The 19,353-nt window shown below is 46.2% G+C and overlaps 1 protein-coding gene across 1 annotated transcript; it reads right to left on the minus strand.

Moving 5' to 3' along the window:
• Positions 1–3,410: 3,410 nt before the first annotated feature.
• Positions 3,411–19,093, minus strand: LOC135391740 (ras-related protein Rab-40B-like). The gene is made up of 5 exons (XM_064622160.1): positions 18,878–19,093; positions 10,265–10,566; positions 8,801–8,939; positions 7,099–7,321; positions 3,411–5,089 (listed from the first exon to the last, which is right to left on the minus strand). The coding sequence occupies exons 2-5, from the start codon at positions 10,519–10,521 to the stop codon at positions 4,857–4,859; spliced, it is 852 nt and encodes a 283-aa protein (XP_064478230.1). The 5' UTR covers positions 10,522–10,566; positions 18,878–19,093; the 3' UTR covers positions 3,411–4,856.
• Between the last annotated feature and the right edge of the window lie 260 nt (positions 19,094–19,353).

Below are 19,353 nucleotides of genomic sequence, written 5' to 3' on the forward strand. Positions count from 1 at the left end.
TGTCATTTTTCACGAAAAACTTTTCCACGTCATAGTGGGAGTTATTGCCGCTTATGTACAGCGCGCGCCCTCGCGAAGGTAGCGATTCGTGACCTTCAATTCAATACAGCGAAAGGTTCGATACAACCAAAGAAATTGTGGTCCCCGTGAGTTTCGTTATATTGTGGTTAGACTGTATTTCAATTACTATAGTAGTGGGGTGGGTATAAACAGACTCAAACATTACGTTCATGTGTACGTTGATTATTCGAACACATGAGGCTGCAACTATGGTGTTTCATGTAATCTCTACAGAGCACACGTGGCACCTTATCCTCGTTGCTACCCTGCTGACGCCGTGGCTTTGGACCAATGGAAATTATCTGATCTGGTTTCGGTTCTGAAGCTCTCATTCCGTTTCGTACACACCTGATGAGGGCAGGGTGCTATCAGTCAACAAATACAACTCCTCTTATTTTGTCTATGCCCGGTGCCATTATCTTACTTTCACTTTTCGTGTTTCTTTGCTTTACGTACTACCTAGCCCACATATTAAGTACTTCAACTGACAAGGATTGAAATACAGATCTATGGACTTTCCGTCATGTTTAACGAAATTGTATATTGTTTAGTGTGTCTTCATACTCGCAGATGCGGACGGAAAATTTTGCCCTGAACCTTTTTTATACAAATATATATCTATCTTTTTTTCTCTTATCTCTTGCATGCACACTTTCATTTCCTCATTATGGTTACTGCCACAACGGTTGATCATTAAACTGGAACCAAGCTCTCATTGAGGCAGCTTGATAACAAAGCGTGTGCAAGTGAGCTTTGCTTTCGGCTCTGGTAATGGCTTGTTAGCAAACACATCGGAAAGTTCCAGACTTACATAGTGGAAAAATGCGATCCAGGAAAGGGCCACATGGAAATTGAAAGCTCTTCCACTGTCTAGCTGCCTCTGTTCTCCATTCGGGGTTTGTTGCAGCCAAAAGCGGGACAGAACGCCATCCCACCCGCAGTCCAGTGGGACTACAGCTGTAAAAATGGGACTGAGTGCTGTCTAAACTGGGGCGTCTAGTCACTGCGGTGTTTTGTACCAGAACAGCGGCTTTCGCGGGAGAATTTACGAGGAGTGTTCAAGTCAAACCGGGACTTTCTGTCTCCTGAGAGAACAAATGGCTCGCGCAGCTTCTTTTTCGTCATTTTCACACGTGACAGGCCTCCGTGTTCACCACGTGGTCCAAAGTTTGTGCAAAACAGAAGACACGTGCTGGACAAGATGGCCGACAACGAGATGAGCACGCACATCGAACAGCGAATTGTCATGAAGTTTCTCGTGGATGAAGGCGTAAAGTACATCTCAAATTCACAGAAGACTTCAGGCTCAGTATGGCCACAATACACTTAGCCGCAGCAAAGCGTTTGAGTGGTGCAAACGGTTCCGAGACGGCCGTACATCAGTGCAGGACGATCCTGGCTGGGGTGGCTCAGAGCCCAGTGTCAGAGTTCCTGAGAACATCCAACTTGTGGAGCGCCTGATCCTCAAGGACCGACGGATAACATGTCTCGAACTGGCTCGAAAGACTGACCTTTCTGTGGGAACGTTGAACACTATCATTCATGAACACCTCCAGTTTCGGAAAGTTAGTGCCTGTTGGGTCCAGAGGCAGCTCTCAGTGTTTGACCGCCAGAGAAGACTGGAAATCTCCCAAGAGCTAAGGTACCGTTTCGACACTGAAGGACAGCCATTCCTTGACCAGATCATCACGTGCGATGAAACGTGGGTGCACCATTTCACTCCTGAGTCTAAACGCGCATCAAAACAGTGGAAGCATCCGGGCTCTCCAGCTCCCAAGAAGTTCCGAAGCACCCCGTCTGCGGGTAAGGTCATGGCCACGGCTTTTCTGGGACAAGGCTGGTGTTGTTCATGTTGATTTTTTGCCAAGTGGTACCACCATCAATAGTGCATATTACTGCCATGTTCTCAGGCATGTGCATAAGGCGCTGAAGCAAAAGCGGCCGGGTCTGATCAACAAACGAGTCCTCCTCCTACAGGACAATGCATGCCCGCATACCGTGCATCTCATGGCATGCACCTTACAGGACCTTGGCCACTTGGCAGTTGCTGCAACATCCCCCTTACAGTCCAGACCCCGGCCCCAGCGATTTCCACCTCTTCGGGACACTGAAGGCGTTCCTTGGGGGCCGCCACTTCAGCTGAGACGATGAGGTCAAGAATGCGGTCCCATCATGGCTGCTACGCGCCGGTAAGGATGTCTACGCTGCTGGCATCCAAGCCCTCGTGAAACGCTGGGACAAGTGCATTAGTGCAGCTGGAGATTACGTTAAAAAATAAAACTAATTTCTCGCCTGTAAGTTCATTTTACTTTTACGAAAAATGAAAAGTCCCAGTTTGACTTGAACACCTCTCGTACTTTTGTTCGGAATAGATAAGTAGCGCAGTGGACACAATTTTGCTGGAATTGTGTGCCCTGTGAATCGTTCATGTTGACCATAGGATGAAAAGGCTAGCCATGTCTGTGTGCGTGTTCAAAACTGGTTAGTCTAGTATCGCATGTGATGAAACTCTATTTCTAGCTTCACTATATACGTTTTTCTTCGTGCAGTAAGCACTCTGAATGATGTGTGTATCATTCAATCGTTGCGGACTGTTTTTTGTCTGATGTACTGTAATTTCACACGTATTAGCTGCGGCTTATGCAAGGTTTTTTCTCTCGGGCACTCTGCGGCTTATCTGATGACTATTTTTCCCTGGTATTTTCCCTGTATGCCGGTTTTACCGAAAGGGCCGACAGTATCTCTGGAACAGCACCACCCTGCCAATGCACGAACAATACGTAACAGGGGCGCGTCCACGTTAGAGTAGACTGACCTTCCTGGTGCCTTCCCCCAAGCAGCGTTAACGAAAGTGGTGACAGTGATTCATGTCATCTGGAAGGTCACTCACCCGTCGATCCATGAAAAATGCGCAACGAGGGCACAATCCGATCTTGGTAGAACACTAGAATTGACCTCCTTTGTTGTACACCATGCCGTCCCATGAGTATGAACCACAGGGTTTATGGCCTTTTGTATTGTCTCCTTTGTCATACAAGTCAGTCGCGTCATATTGCCTGCGGCTTATCTGCCCGAAAATTTTCAAAACGTTCCTCAAAATGGGTCCCGCGGCTTATACGCGTGAAATTACGGTACTGAACCCTCCACCGTAATGCCCTCATGGGTGGTGTGGGAATATGGATAAGTAAATCGTCCATAATTAAAAAAAAAAAAAAAAAGTATGCACACAAGACCTTGTTTGTGTGTATTGTCGCCCCTAGTCCCTTTTTGTTGCATATCTATGCCGCCAGGATGCGTGCTTTTCAACCATTCCACTGACTGGTGTCAAGAACTGCACAGTGACAAACCAATGTCTGCACACCGGTTCAGTGTTCGTATTTTTAATCAAAATGAACACGTGCGGGCACTAAAGATCTTATTGAACACCTTTGCTGCACGATACAAAATAATCTGCACAAATTGATAAACTATATAATAATAATATGGATAAACTGTATGTGTAGATACAAGCAAAGACGACTCAACTCTTTGGCATAAACTGCGCACCTGCTGCACTCTGCAGATCTTGTTGGGCAGATACACACTTCACTTGTCGCGAAGTATTTGTGGAACCACACTCGCTCACAAAAGGTGCTTACATGAAATTAACGAAGCTGCTGCAGGGCAAAATTAGCTGTGTCATCCCGGAAAGCTGTAATGATTCGGTTACTTGTCTTCCTCGTAATTGCGCTAGACGTCGTGCGCGTGGTCAAATAAAATTTCAGTCCAGCGATTAAATGAGCGCAGTATTTTTATATGCTGTCAAGCGCACCACATTTTGCGGTAAATTTAAGCAAAAAGAAAAAAAGTCTCAAGCACAACGGAACCGTGTATCGTGCAAGTATTTTTTGCCGTCGTTATCCTGCGCCTCGTCCCCCACTGCTAGAAAATGGTGTATAAAAAAATGCAGTGTTTACTAACCCTAGTCATCTATGGCTACACAGCAGTCATCAATCTATTACAGTGAAAAACTATGTCACGTGACGAATAACATCCAACACGTCGAGATAAGTCTAGCACATTCCTAAAAAAAAGTTTGTGGCTGAATCTTTCACAACCCTTCTGAATACTGCGGAAAAAAATTAAATCGTCCGACACTGCGAATTTGTACCACGCCGGAGAGTCTCCCGCTGCAGCGAGCTCCGAGCCGCAGGGGAGCAAGTCGGGGGAGGAAAAAGCGTTACGGCCCAAAACACACTGTCGCGGCACTTTGTTGTCCCAAACAGCACTGTGCACCTGGTCACATCTATGTACACATCCCATTCACACATACACACACACAGACGACTATACACACATGCGCCGTACGCAACAACACCAAAATTTGTGCCGTCCAAAAAAAAAGTTCGACGACAGCTCGTGGAATACGGTGAGGGCATTCGTTCAACAACACTGTCACACGGACTTCGACGGGACGTTGCGTAAAAACCGCACGTGAAGTCGTGGGATGTTTACGTCAAACAAATTTTTGCACGATTCGCCTTGTTTGAAAATCCGTAAAATACTCTTTTCCTACGCTAGCCTCAGAAACGGCTACATTATTTTTGTTCATTTCCGAGGATTTTCGGTGAACACTGGAGGAGTATTCCACTCCCTGCGATCGACGTAAAAATAAAAACACTCAAAAACGTAACGTCCCGCTCGGTTCGCGAGACACTGTGTTTAAAGGCCCACTGCCGATGACAGGTCTGTTGCAGCGGGCACACGAACGTCGATGATTCGGCCCTCCTTCCGTGACGATATCACGTGCACGTCTGCTACGAGATGCAGCAGCTCTTGCGGCAGTGGAGTGCCGCGGATGCAGAGTGGCGCCTGTGTCGATGCTTGCGCAGCGATTTGTGCGACTGTGTAAAGTTTGTGCGCGGGTGCGAAGTCATGGCGTAGGACTTTAGGCACGACTTCATGGAGGTAGGCAGAGGAAGCTGCTCGATGCTGTAGACGGTGGTTCGGGCCACGATGGTTCTGCAGCACAGCTCTTGCAGCGACAGTACTGAAACATGGCCAGGTACTCTATTAGCTTATTGTCACGCTGAAAGTTTGAGTGAGTGGTAAGCATAGTGCACATAAAGGCTGCGTTCCAATAGCCCGGTTAGTCGACTGCCTAGCGGTCTAACCGGAAGTGCCGCCATGTTAAGGTTTGTTCCAATTCCCGCCTAGACTGCTATCCAGGCGTCTTTCGCCTGGTCTGCATCGATGCACACTAGCTATGCGTCTCAGTGATCGTCGCTGACAGCAGCCGTGAAAATTAATACGCTTGTCGACGACATCGATGCTTTTAGGTCTGGTGCGTTTACGACGTTCAACAATAAGTCCAAAAAAGAGGTATTTTATCTAATTTATTTATTGAAAATATAAGAATCGCGCATTTATTGGAATACTACGCCGTAAGAGCAATGAGCCGTGACGGCATTTTCGCTGATCACTGTGTTCTGCAATATAACGATACGCAGGAAGAATGCATCGACAATTGAGTTGAATTATTTAATTATTTGAGCGTTTATAAATGAATTACGCGGCGTTTAAACCAAATTGCGGAATTAAAGTTCCTACGGGCCATGACAGATGGCGATAGCGGCGCCAAGTCCGCAAGTTTGTCCCAAATATCCGCCGATAAGGTGTCTACCTAGCTGTCCATTCAGACAGCTTCTCCTGCGCTGAGTATTGGAACGCAGCCAAAGCCGGGGTGTCTACTAAACTGTAGCCTTCAAATTACCTGACTTTTCCAGGTTTTCACGGACTATTTCAAGCGAATTCCCTGACCAACTTAGAAGGGAACATGGTGCATGCTGCTACGTTTTGGTACCAGATCCCTCGTAAAACAGGCAATTTATTGAGAAATTAGTAAGACTGCCCTACTTTTCTGCCTCTGAGCTAGTCGTATTGGCGAACTGCTACCTGCGGCAACATTGCTGCAGCGTGGCCACTCAACCACTCATCAGCATTCGCGATTCACTGCGCATGGTGACGGCACTTGTCTGCGGTTCTCCCTCGCTTCAGCTGCCTTTTGTGCAAATTCCCTGACAATCCCCCGACTTTTCCAGTCGCATCAAAATTCCCTGATAATTCCCTGTTTTCCAGGTTGGTAGACACCCTGAAAGCGCATATGATACAAAGAATGAGTTGTGCAGATATTCAGAAGTTTCAGATGATAAGGTACCTGATATCGGCCTTTAAGCCAGTTGCGGTAAAGTAGACTCTCGTTAATCTGACTCTGATCGGATCAGAAATTAGGTTGAACTATCCGAAATGTGTAAGAGGTGGCAGAAAAACTGTCCAAACCAAGTTCAAATTAATTAAGTTGTCTATCTGCACAAGGCTGCAGTCACAGCTTGCGTATGGCTTGGGAAGTGTCGCACCACGACAAAAGAGGTAGCTGCACAATGAATAAGGCCCCGACTTTTCCGCGAAAATGCTCGGAATTTGGGGTTTTGTATGGAAGTTCACGCAACTACAAATCTTGACTCAGGAACAAAGCTTTGGTGCCAGATAAGGACGTACCTATGGCTCATGACGCCCTTTCCTGCACCACAAAACTGAGACGAAAATAAACGTGTACCACGCATCTGACGCTGGCAACACTGGTTAAGCCTGCATCCATCCTGTCTTTACTACTTCTGTTTTGCTCTCATCTGCCAATGCCATCAAGCGCACTCCTCATGGTGAAGCGTGCAACAGCTAAACTTTGCCACATGGGGAAACAAGGATGCAAAAATTGGTACGGTACAGAGGAATTCTAAGAAAGTGCCCGATTGTTTTTCTGCCATTAGTGTTAACTATGTTATGCTAGTGTTAAAACAGCATAAAATACCACGTGATGCTCAGCTGTAACTTTTTTTTTATTTGTAGACACTTTACTTCTACGTCACGCAAGTTAATAAAAATTTTGTCTTTGTATATTTCTCTCGGCCTAGATGCGCAAGCACTTGCCGCAGAAAACTGCAGAATTTGAGATTTTCCGCAGCAGAAAATCCAGGGCTTTAACAATGAATGATGGCTCACCGCGATTTGTCCGCCACAGCCGCTCCATGCCGTTGCGCCGCAGAGCCATGCGTGACAGTTCCACAAAGGATTCGGTGATGTTGTAGTCGCAGAGCGGACTCACTTCGAAGAAGGCCATGCCGTTCTTTCGCGCATACCCTTTGGCCGCTTCCTCTTCAACTTGTCTGTTGAATGCCAGGTGCAGTCGGTTGCCCATGAGGATCTTTGGCACTCCAGGTGCATGCTACACCATACGTGGACATGCTTGTGGGTTATGCACGTAACAATTCCATGTTGCAAAAACTAATTGCGAAAACTGGCTGCAGCAATGTGTCGAGAGAGACATCCCTGTGTTACCAAGTGGACGCAGGGAAAACGTTTTTTTTTTTTTTCTTTTTCAGACTCTGTCTTGTCTTGGCCACTACTGTATTGTTTAAACAGTAGTATTGAAACAGTTCACCTACCCATATCACATTTTGCAACAAAATAGGCATCTGTAGGATGAAGAGCTATAGTATTACCGTATTTTCACGCGTATTAGCCGCACCGCAGATAAGCTGCAGGACTCGATTTTAGATACATTTTGAAAATGTTTTTGCAGATAAGACGCGGGTAATACGACGCGACTGCTTTGTGCGCTAAACCAGTGATGCACATACAAAATCAACAGAGTCGCTCAACGCTCGTCAGTGCCGTACTCCATGCCAGCTGCCCTGTTCCCGTACTTGTCCGCGAAGTCGACAACTTTTAGTTTGAAGCCGCTGTCATGGCTGTGCCTCAGCGTTGGAGCTATGCCTCACCTCTAACTGCCGTGCCCGTGTCCACGAATGCTGCTGCTCTCGTCAAATGAGAACTGACGCTTAGCTGACCACATTTTATCCCGATGACAGGTGTACTGAACCCTTCCTGTGGGTCTGCCGACAAAGGAGAGCGTGGGGAAGGCCATAAACCCTGTCTATGTTCCGGTGTCGGCATGATGTATAACAAAGGAGGTCAGTTCTAGTGTTCTACTAAGATCGGACTGTGCCCTTGTTGCGTGTTTTTCGTGGATTGACGGGTTAGTCCACTCGAATGTGGAGTGGACCCGCCCTTGTTCGGTATTGTTCGTGCACTGGCAGGGCGGTCCTGTTCCGAAAAACATGAGGCGCTGTCGGCCCTTTCGTTTAACCTGGGGTATGGGGAAAGTACCAGGAAAAATAGTCACCAGATAAGCCGCACCCACGGATAAGCCGCAGAGCGTCCGCAAAAAAAATAAATCGCGCATAAGCCGCGGCTAATACGCGTGAAAATACGGTACATTGCTTCGCTATAGACGTAGCAGATTGCGGCGACTTAATGGAGTAGTTCTCACAAAAAATATGAACTTCAGCAACGATGTCGCAGCTGCACACCATTTCAAAGTGTTAGAAATTAATGTCAGGTATGGTGCTTTGCAGTCTTTTTCCATTTTCTTTAGAATTTAGGTCGTCTTGTAAGGCAGTACAAGACCAGGGGTGGATCTAGAGGGGGGGTCCGGATGTTCTGACCCTCTTCTCAATTTCTGTCTTCACATAGTGTTTAATTGACCCTAGATCGGGTATCTAGCATGCCGTCCATGGCTGGACCCCCTCCTCAGAACAATCCTGAATCCGCCCCTGTACAAGACAATATGGGATATACCTCAGTACAGGTGGCTATTCTTTGGAACAGGCCATAACTATAACAGAGCTGCCGTGTCACATACCTCTTCAACTTCTTGCAGCCACCGGTCGATGCCGTCAAACGACCACCGGTTTGTGATGTCGTACACAAGTATGATTCCCTGGGCACCACGAGAGTAAGAGCGGATTATCGTCGAGAAACGGCCCTGTCCCGACGTGTCCCTTGGGGGGAAAAAGTGATATTTAACGGCTTAGCTTCGGCACAACCAGAGAATAAAGTGGAAACCACACTGTCCCACTACTGGTTATCAACAACAGCACGCACCTCTTTAAAACAGAAGCGAATAAAAATACTATAACTGCAGCAAATACGAAGTGAATAGTTACGCAGCGCAACACAATACACATGCAGCATAACAGCGCACACACACACACACAATATATGTATACGGATCCTAGTACATAGCAGCACTTACATTTGTTTTACACCTTCTCTTTCGGCGTTTTTGGGCTTATGCACGCAGCTTCGAAACTATTTGAATGCAATCGGTTTTAGAGAAATGTTCCTTTGCTTCAAAATGTAAGTATAAAATTCTACAAGTACTTATCTTATTCACTTGCAAGTGCTAGACTTCTCCCATTTTTTGCCTGTTAGTTTATAAAATTCTAAGTTCGATTCTCAGTTCAAATTGAATACACAACTATTTCCTTCAGTATTAGCAAAATCTGGATATTTGAGGACACATATCCCTCTGTATGGGTAGTGTTAATAAGACAAGACACACACACATACACACACACGGAACTCAAACCAGCAAGTATGCACTGTCAATGTGAAAGAAAGTTGATAATGGAAAGGGGGAGGTCTACGGACATGGGGTTGTTGCTATCTTCATTGATTCCTGGATGGCTCTTTGTTTCGTATCACTGACTGACATAGTTCATGCATCCCATCTTATCTAATAAAGGCTGGCAACCTGCACAGCTTGCGACATGCTTTGCAATTTCTGAGTTAGCATCATTGTTTATCACCGCACGGGAACGATCCCTTAATACTGTCTACAGCACACCTTGACGTCTGCCCCACGTAACAAATGCCGCCGGAAAGGGGAATTTTGTAGACCACATTCTTCTTACAAGAAATATATTGATTCCTGCGCTTAACAGAATGTTTGTTGACGTTTGGGTTTCTGTTGAAGGGTGTTAGATGCAACACTTTATCATCGACCCCTTACGCTAATCTACTGCCTGCAGAGGTAGCCTGCTTTCCAGTTGAGTGTGACAGCCCATGAAAATTTTTCTTATTTTGCTCCCCATACTCAGGAATATGTGTCCTCAGTTGTCATACCACTAGCTTGCTTACTGTTCCTTACTTCTCAATAGTTACGTAACCCTTAAAATTTCATTTTCAGCTCACCAGCCAGTTGAAGCAGGAACAATCACTCCACTTGACAACACAAACGCGGCTGGGTACTGCCCACAACAAATCGAACTGTGCCGAAAACGAAATTTCCCTCAAACAAACAGCAGCTAAAACGGTTACATACCACAGCTGAAGTCGAATACGCTTTCCATCCAGAAGCACGGTTGTCGTTCTGCAGGACGGGAAGGCCCCACCGCCAGGGCCCCCGTCGAACTGGGACTCGAGGGCGCCGTCCTCCAGGCCCCCCAAGATCTCCCCCTTCCCCACGTCGTTATCGCCGACGAGGAGGAATTTGAGGAGGTAGTCGTAGCCTTTGCTCGAGGCCCCGCCAGGTGTTGCGGAGCCCCCGACTGCGGCGGCGACGATGCTCATTCTGTTCATGGTAAAAGCCTCTGGTGGGGCCTGCCTCTCGTTTTCAAGATGTGGCTGTAAGCAGAAGCGCAGCATGCGTCAAGTACACGGCGCTGTAAGCGGCGGGCATCGGGTTAATTCGTGCCCGATAAAAAAAACAAAAAAGAAAGACAAAGCGTTTACTCGCGTAATGAACGCGCTATTTAAAGCCAAGACGACATTGTGGCGAGAGAGAAACGAGAGAGTCCGTGTGCGCGAAATACGCGGGAGAAAAATATGCCAACATTTTCGTAGCCATTTCGCAGAAGATTGGGCCAATGTCGCGTGCACACTGAGCGCGCGCCGATCGCAAGGCCACCTTTGCGCGCTGCGTGCGCCCGCAGCTTTGGAATACTGTATTTGCGCGCGGCACGCAAAGTGAATTGCGTTGTTCCCGTAGAACATCTCCCAAAATATTAGAGAGTTTTGGTGCATCGCACGCTAGCGCCTTTGCGTACGTAAGAAATAGCGATGGTGGTTCTGCGCACGCGCAAAACATAGAGAGAGGTTCGCGCACTGCGCAGAAACACCACGCTGTTCCTTATGCACGCAAAGGCGATAGCGTACTACGATACTAAAACGCTGTATTATTATTCTTGTATGGCTACGTTAGTGCTCCTATCCGGCGGGGTCAGATTGGGGGCTGCAAGCTCTTTGCGCGCGGCGTACGCAAGAGGTTCAAACGCGACACTCGAACTCTCTTGTCGTGCGAGTAAATACGTGTCTTTGTATAAAAGATATACGAGCATATTTATATCGTCTTCAAATAAGTGAAAATGCAGCACGAGGAACATCATCGGCACGAAAAGACACCAGTACCTGAGCAGGGGCGGATTTAGAGCGGAGGGGGGGGGGGGGGGGGCGACCGCCCCCCCCCCATGACAGACCCTTAAATCCGCCCCTGTACCTGAGGCACTTGAGCCTTTCTCCACCACCACGAGAAAAATGGCAAACAAACTGTTTGTGTGTAACATATGACAGGAAGTTGAACACCTTATCGAGGGTACTGCCTTCCAACAGAGAAGATTAGCTTGATGAATGGAGCCCTTTATCAGTTTATCTGGGGATTTCATACTCTGTGTGCCATTCATTCATGTGCTACCTGCGTAATACCTTATTCAGATCATGGTCACTAATGTTTGCGCAATAAAGGTACTTTTTTTTACTACACGTATAGAATATACCGGTGTAACACAACAAGTAGAAACGGTTGCCTTGACGTTCCGGAAGTCACGCGACATCCACCGTCAGAAGACAAGAAATACAACCCAGAGCCTATTTACTTGAACACTGGCTTCCGAAACGTCAAGTTAACTGTTTTTGCTTGTTGTGCTGCACCGGATGTATGTACGTAGTAAGGATGTCCTACCCTGGTGCCTAGACGGTGTTAAAAGGTACTTTTGTAAAAAAGAAAATATTACGCCCTGGGCTGCTAACTACATTGCGAGCAATCAGTAATTTTTAGAAGGAGAACCGAAGAACACAACGCAAAGCCGATGACTATAACCACAAACACGTAGTCGTAGTGCATTAGTAATTGTATCCGACTTTCTGCGGGGGATTTTTTTTTCTTTTGTTTCTTTAGCACACAAAAGGAACGCGACTCATCGGTTGCGTCGTTTGCGATTCATGAGCGAAAGAAACCGCAAATTACCCTCTCCCACTCCTTCTCCAGAAGGTCAACAATGCGGAGCGCACTCCGATTGGTTTCCGCAAATGATTTGTCCAATCACCGCGGGAGGTCGTTTGAGGAGACCAATCCGAGGGTTCTCCGCATTGTCGGGCATCTTGAGGAGGAGAGGGAGTTCGCAGTTTCTTTCTCTCATAAATCGCGAACGACGCAGTGAATGAATCTTGTTCTTTTTGTGTTGGTGTCTCGATAACGCCATGTCTCATTCCGCGAGGACAATTTTCGTACTTGAGTGGCCCTTTAATGGAATTTGAGCTGGCTTCATTTTGAGCGAAGCCAATAGGAAACTTCAAGTCAATGAAACTTCTCGTTCGCAAAACATGCATAATCACGAAGGTACAAGTCGCGACTTTTGTTAAAGCCACGGCTTGATAGGGCCCATTAACGACCGCTGTGTAAGTACGTCCGGAGAGAGGAGAAGGGAACGAAACGAGTGCGGGCGCGCAAAGATAGAATGATTAAAGTTATGAATGTAAACGGGTTTGGCAGAATACCCAGAGACTGAAACATTCTTTCCCCCTTTGTCCATCGATAAGCTGTGACAAACAGCCTAACTGGAATCAGCGCTGGCTTTGGCCATATAGTGACCACCGTAAAACAAAGAGCGCGTAATCCATACAACGACAACAAGGAAGCTAGTATATCTCATTCGAGCGACCAATATCTGCCGTAGCCGTATATACAACTACAAAGCTGTTGCCCAAATCACGAGGTAGTTTCCACAGTTGTGAAGTGACTGACAATGCAGCCAGACAGCGTGGCCAGGGTTCCGAAGCGAACCGAAAACCGAAAAAAAAAAAAAACGTTATTTTTGGACGAACCAGAATGAAATGAAAGCCGAAACAAAATTTTATGATCCGGAGGGAAACCGAAAATTTTTCGGTTCAAATGCAAAACTGAACTATTTGGCCTTCAAGGGTACGTAACGCAAGACCTCAAGTGCACAAGACATGGCATCCATCGACGGGCTCCTTGTTTTTGTCTCTAAGTTACATGGTAGGACCTTCTAACCTCACAATTTATTTCTCTCTGTGTTGGAAAGAATAAAGGGGATTATTTTAATCAATTCTCCTTACACCATGTGAAACTGAACCGGTTCAAACCGGTTTCGAACCGTTATTTTTTACTCCGGAGCTGAGCCGGAACTGAACCGTTTTCTTTGAACTGAAACGAAAACCGGAACGAAAAACCTTTCGGTTCGACACCCTGAGCGTGGCACAAACGCAAAAAGGGTTGTCTCTGTCTATTGGGATGCAAAGTGGGTTTATGGCTCGCATTCTGTAACCATCTCTGCAACTGCCTTGTGGTGTGGAAAACAGAGTGCGAGACATAAACCACAGTATACATCTCAATGAATAGAGGCGACCTGTTTTGCGTTTGTCACCACGCTGCCTGCGCTTGTTGTCAGTCACTTCACAGCTGAACATCAGCATTCACTTCACGTCCACCGACGTCCATTGTAGAAGGAAATCATTCCAGCATGTACCTGGTTCCTATTGCTAGCGGCGACAGATTTTGCAAACAAGGTACAGCACGTCTCGTTTCTGTTCCGCTCCATAGAGAATCGATTGTGCGTCCTTCTGCCATTCGAAGCGATCAAAATGTTGCGAGTGCTGCATCGACAAGTGCTCCGGAGAATAAGTGACACGGACGATAAGCACTCTCGACTGAATGCCGCCTTGTTATACCTGGTAACATGCTGGCGATTATTGACCTCTTTCCCGCAGTGAGAGTGTGCCAGTTGCAAAAAATAGACTCAATATAGTTGTTCAGCGCCTTCATGGTTCCTGTCAGGAACACCGTCCTGCTGCTGCTGATGAAGTGCAATGTTGTACAGCATCTGTCCGCACCCGACAGAGAAATCAAATGCTTGCCTCCCAATCGTGACAACCAAATGAGAACGCTGTCAACCCCAGGGCCCGCTTGCACGAAACTCTGAGTGGTCACACTCAAAGAGTTTCGTGCAAGCGGTCCCGCAGGTCCCCAGCGCAAGCTGTATACCTGCACTATACAGCCCAGAGGCGGCGCAATGTCCTGATACACGGGGACCCCAGATCCCAACCGGCGACCCCTCCCATCTCCCACCGCCACCACCAAGTCATGTCCGGGTCCCAAAAAGACAAAGGAAAAGGGTTTATGGCATTTTATTCGCATGCGGCACCTGAGGTAACACTTTGGCGCCTCACCTCCATGGGTATTTTACCTCATGGGAATTTTGCGTCACCTTCACAAATTCAGAGTGTCTACAGTAACCCCTGTAATCCCCGGCCCCCCTTCCGCCGCCCCTGCAGCCCAACTCAATGCAGCCTTGTAGTAATTATTTTAATTTCAAGATCCTCGTGCACAGTCCAGTAAGGAGCCTAATTAATGAGCCTCATTTCATTGCTACTAAAAGATCGTCCGCAATTTCATGCTGCTATAGAGAATATCCATTCTTTTGTGCCCTTGTCAATGTCGCCGTTCTCAAAGGAATTGCTATACGCTTGCCGACGAGTGGGACCTGGTCAACGCATTGAGCACTTCCTATCGATTATTTTCAATGATTTTGCTTTCAGGTTAAATTTAGCCACTTTGCACAAGTGCACCTGCACTCGCCGTACGGTACGGGTTCGGGATGAACACGACGCCTCCCTGACCACGGTGCGCCCGGAGAAAGTGTGGTACACCGTAGGTACACATGCACCTGACGAAAGTAAACAATCTAATAGCTACTTTTGAGAAAGCAGCTACCTGCTCTAACTATCGGTTACCCCGTGGAAGTCAGTCACAAAACTTGCAGTCACTCCATACAATAGAATGAAAAGGTTTGAGCTCTTCAGCATAAGCGGTAAATCACGAGAAGTCACACTTACACAACCAGCAAAACATTCCGCTTTCCTGTGTGCCACGCAGCAGCGACAACGTCCCTCTATGTTAGATGCCCACTGTCACCAAAGCATGTGACCCCTCTCGTGGATGAGGATTCCCGCGGGGAAGCAGTCCTCTCTCTCCCTCTCTCTTTTTTTTATTTTTTTTTTTATTGACGTTGTTGTATAATCACTTTCACTGCTGCAAACTCGCGGTTCGCGAACCCCACATTACTCCACTTCCCTGATATGATGCACTACGACGTAGCAAGTGCCTATATATAGCGAATGTCTCGATATAACGAACCACTATTCGACGCATACTCTGACATAACCAACGATTTAGCGAATATACCTCGCGAAAACGAACGATTAACTCGACATAACGAATAACGATTTAACGAACTCCTCGATATAACGAACACCTATTTAACGAATTCCTCGGTATAACGATCCACGATATAGCGAACATCTCGATGAAACGAAGTTTCGAGACATCGCATTTCCGAGTGACGCAGCCTCCCAGCTTCCTTGATAACCTTTTGGCATGTCAAAAAAGCAAATAGGGAAAGCTAGATAATACGTCGTCACAAACCGCATTACGAAACCTTCGTTTTACAACATTTGCGGAATTACACAAAATTTTATCAGGAAATGTAATTCTGTGAGGTTGTCCAGCTACGTTTTAATGACCCAAATAGCTGATAGGACGACAGTTTCTGCATTATATTAAGAATCAGTGACGTGAAACACACGTCGTAGACGTGGTCGCAAAATTTCGCTCACGTTCGTGACCCGTGGCTGACATAATTGGTAGATACGTCAGACACGTTAATTATAGTTTTGTTGTAAGCATATTCATATCAAACTAAAACGTGTTTTAGGCAAGCCGAAGTGTTCCGTTAATGTTTTCCTGAGATCCAGACAATATGTTCAGAATGACAAATATACAAGCCAGAAACACGTGTACAACAAAGAAAAGACAGGTTTTGGCACCAAACCACAAAACCTGAATGAGATCTAAGAACTACATGCAAACTATCTACTATCTATGCGACTGTCTGCGTCCGATGGGAAGTTGTACCCAATGCAGGCCAACATTTTTTACTAGATTGGATCCATTAGAAATAACACCGGTCAGCAATCAACGAGTTCTTAGTTTTGTCGTCTGTCTCACAAAACCATCCACCGAACCCGTTCTTCTATCTGGTGAAATAATGCACTTTTTTCATCCCGCGTTCTTTTCTTCTTTTTTTTTTTTTTTCCTGACATGAACATTTCGTACCGTGCAACCTAGATATCCGCATCGCAGCTCAATACTACATAGCAGGAAGATACATAACGCATCCTCAAAACCGAACTCGGCTTTATCATTTTCCTCCACAGTTTCTGCTACTAACGAGAGAACTGCCCTCCTTGTTTCTAGGTTTTGAAATGGCTACTGGAATTCGTGCCGCACCATTCACGAAAACGCGATTTTTTTCGCGAATGCTGAAGGCACAAAGAGGAAAAAGAAAAAAAACAAGGCGTCCCGACGGATTCGCGTCAGCGCGTCCTAAATCGTTGCTTTATCTACTTTTTCCACGTCCTTTATTAAAACATTTTCCGGCGTGGCCCAGTCATGCTCCTTTTGAGAAAACTGCACGCCGTAAACAGATTTCGTAAAAGCAGCAGACGGCGAACAGGTGGTAACCATTCAAGGTCATCCCTTTGGCACGGTGGACTTCGGAACCGCAGGTCCGCTTGAGAAAACTCCTTGAATGCATCGGACAGTTTATACGTATTTCTTTAATGTAGCCTACTGGAAATGAGATAAAAAATAAGAAAAATAGCTTTTGCTCTGTTTAAACTGACTCAACAATGCATGTCGTCTGCTAGACTACGTCAGAAAAGAACTCGCACAGCATAGAACATGTGACAGGTAGACGGGCCTGTGACGTCAAAATGTATACTGCGGACCTAGAGTTAACATAGTTAACTCTAGAGTTAACATAGGTTGCGAACAAACTTCGAACATTTGTGAAGGATCAGACATGCCCGATGCATAAAATGTAACAAGTCAAAAAGCTTGGCACAGGCACGATTGGGAGGGGATGTCGCTGCTCCAGATTATCTTTAATCCTTAGAAATATATCAACGGGAAAACAAAGCTATACCTCCAGCTCGCGAGTATATCACTGATCAGTGGAGTAGTATATGTCTTTTGCAGACGACAGTTGCTGTACATAGACTCACTAAATATGGTCTAGCTGTACACACTGCCACCACGAATGCTGCAAAAAACAATTGCGCTACACAAAACGCGCGCGCTTTTTTTTTAAACACAAAAATAGAGGGACAAAAGAAGAAACGGCAACAAATGACAAAGCGAACGGAGATTATTCTGAAAAAGCACCGGCCATCTGCTGCCTCTTATCGCGCACTAGAGCGTCGTCTGCTACACGATCGTCTGCTATCATACACAACCAGTTGAGTTGCATCAGCCGTTCGTCAGTGTGCTTCCTAATCTGCCGATGAACGTATTCAGGACTGTCGAAATTAGTTCTGTAAATGATAAAGGAGCGACTTCATGGTGAGAAGTAGATGCTCTCAGTTGTCCTGATGTTTCTCTTTTTTTTTTTTTTTTGGTCTTCTGCAGGCTACTGATGTGACTTCCATACAAACGCGATGCCTAGCAAATGTAATCAACATATGCGATGATGTTCAACACAACAAGGGTAGCCTTGAGCAGTAGCAAGAATGCCCTGGCATGTACCCAACGCCATAAACCTCTTACGTGCATTCCTAGCGTCGAGATAAAGCACTTTAGTGACCCAAACAAGATGTCCTGCAGCTTCTGCCTCCACAACAAGGTTTTTGTTGGTGCTCAATGGAAAAACCGTACGCTTTATACAACAAAACCAACAGCGCTCCAGCTCATACCATATCTCTCACTGAGTGAAGCAACAACAAGGACTACGTCAACTGTAAGCGAAGGAAAAAAAATATCTTACGAGGCTCAACAAAAATGCTTGCAATGAGCGTTTTACCTTGTTCATTTCTTGCTTCCACGTTACAATGCAGTGGGTACTGCACGCAACAGAAAGGACGCCGCTATATTCGCTTTTATTATATTTGGCAGCAATAACACTGCATTATATACACCACTTCTGATCAACACACCTATAAAATGGCAAATAGCAACATACTCCAATATCTTAGTCGAGCAATTAATCGTATGCCACATACAGCGCCCTTCACGAAGTAACAGGCGAAGACATGCAACAAGTGCAACGCAGATACATAAGATAATGGCGTGAACATTAAACCATGACAGGTTTAATTGGAAAACGCAACATGTACCGCGGTGACACCCGTCCCTAAGCACACCATCTGAAGAAGTTAGCGAATTCATTTCGTTTTTGTCCGGAGCCAGCACGGAGCCAGCTACCGAAATAGCTGCACACTTCAAAAGCGGAAAACAATTCCAGTGTGCCTTTGGCGTGGCTCCACAGCAATTTATCTTGTTTAGCGGAAGATTTGGATTAAAGTGGACCGCGAGGAGACATTCAATCGCACACGGATCTGCGACCCCATCAAAGTTTGTGAGACAGACGTCGCAACACAAAATAGGCCTAAAAGCTCAGACGTAGTGTATTAAAATTGCGTAATGAACAGAAATTAGAGATGGAAAATGTCACGTACGCGCTACGTGATTGACATACATTCGTTTTGGTAAAGCTGTCACTAAATTAAGAGCCAGAGTGTTTTCTGTCGCACAAAAGGCGTGTTTCAAAAAAAGCATAACAGTTCAGTGGGTTCGGTGCCTTACCTCTCAATTGAAGGTTGTAACATCGTCTGCTAGATCCGAGATCGTCACAGACAGCGAAGATCGGAGGTGCTAACGGCTATTCGGGCACTCGGATAATGATACACATGGAGAAAACACAGATTCGAGGAAAGAAATGACCTCAATCTACCAGTGCAAATCAGCTCAACAAGCAACCACACGGTACACATCTGTTCTTCGACGCGGCGCGCCGCGGCACGGGCGACGGTGGCGACACGGCGACACCGCAACAACTCATGATGGAAAAGTTGAACTTCGGCGCGCAAATTGAATGATTTCTGCGCAAACGTGCCCAGAAACCACGAAAGAGCGCGATCATAAGCACAAAAAGCTCGAATAATGACGGTAGGGAATCGAAACAATTTTTATTTAACCGGTTAACACTCCAAGAAAAGAGCACAAAAAGGGATTCTAAAATGTCATTGATCGCCCGTAGTGAGAGACTTTGCAAACAAAAA

This window comes from Ornithodoros turicata, chromosome 4 (assembly GCF_037126465.1).
Source record: "Ornithodoros turicata isolate Travis chromosome 4, ASM3712646v1, whole genome shotgun sequence".
Lineage (NCBI taxonomy): Eukaryota > Metazoa > Arthropoda > Arachnida > Ixodida > Argasidae > Ornithodoros > Ornithodoros turicata.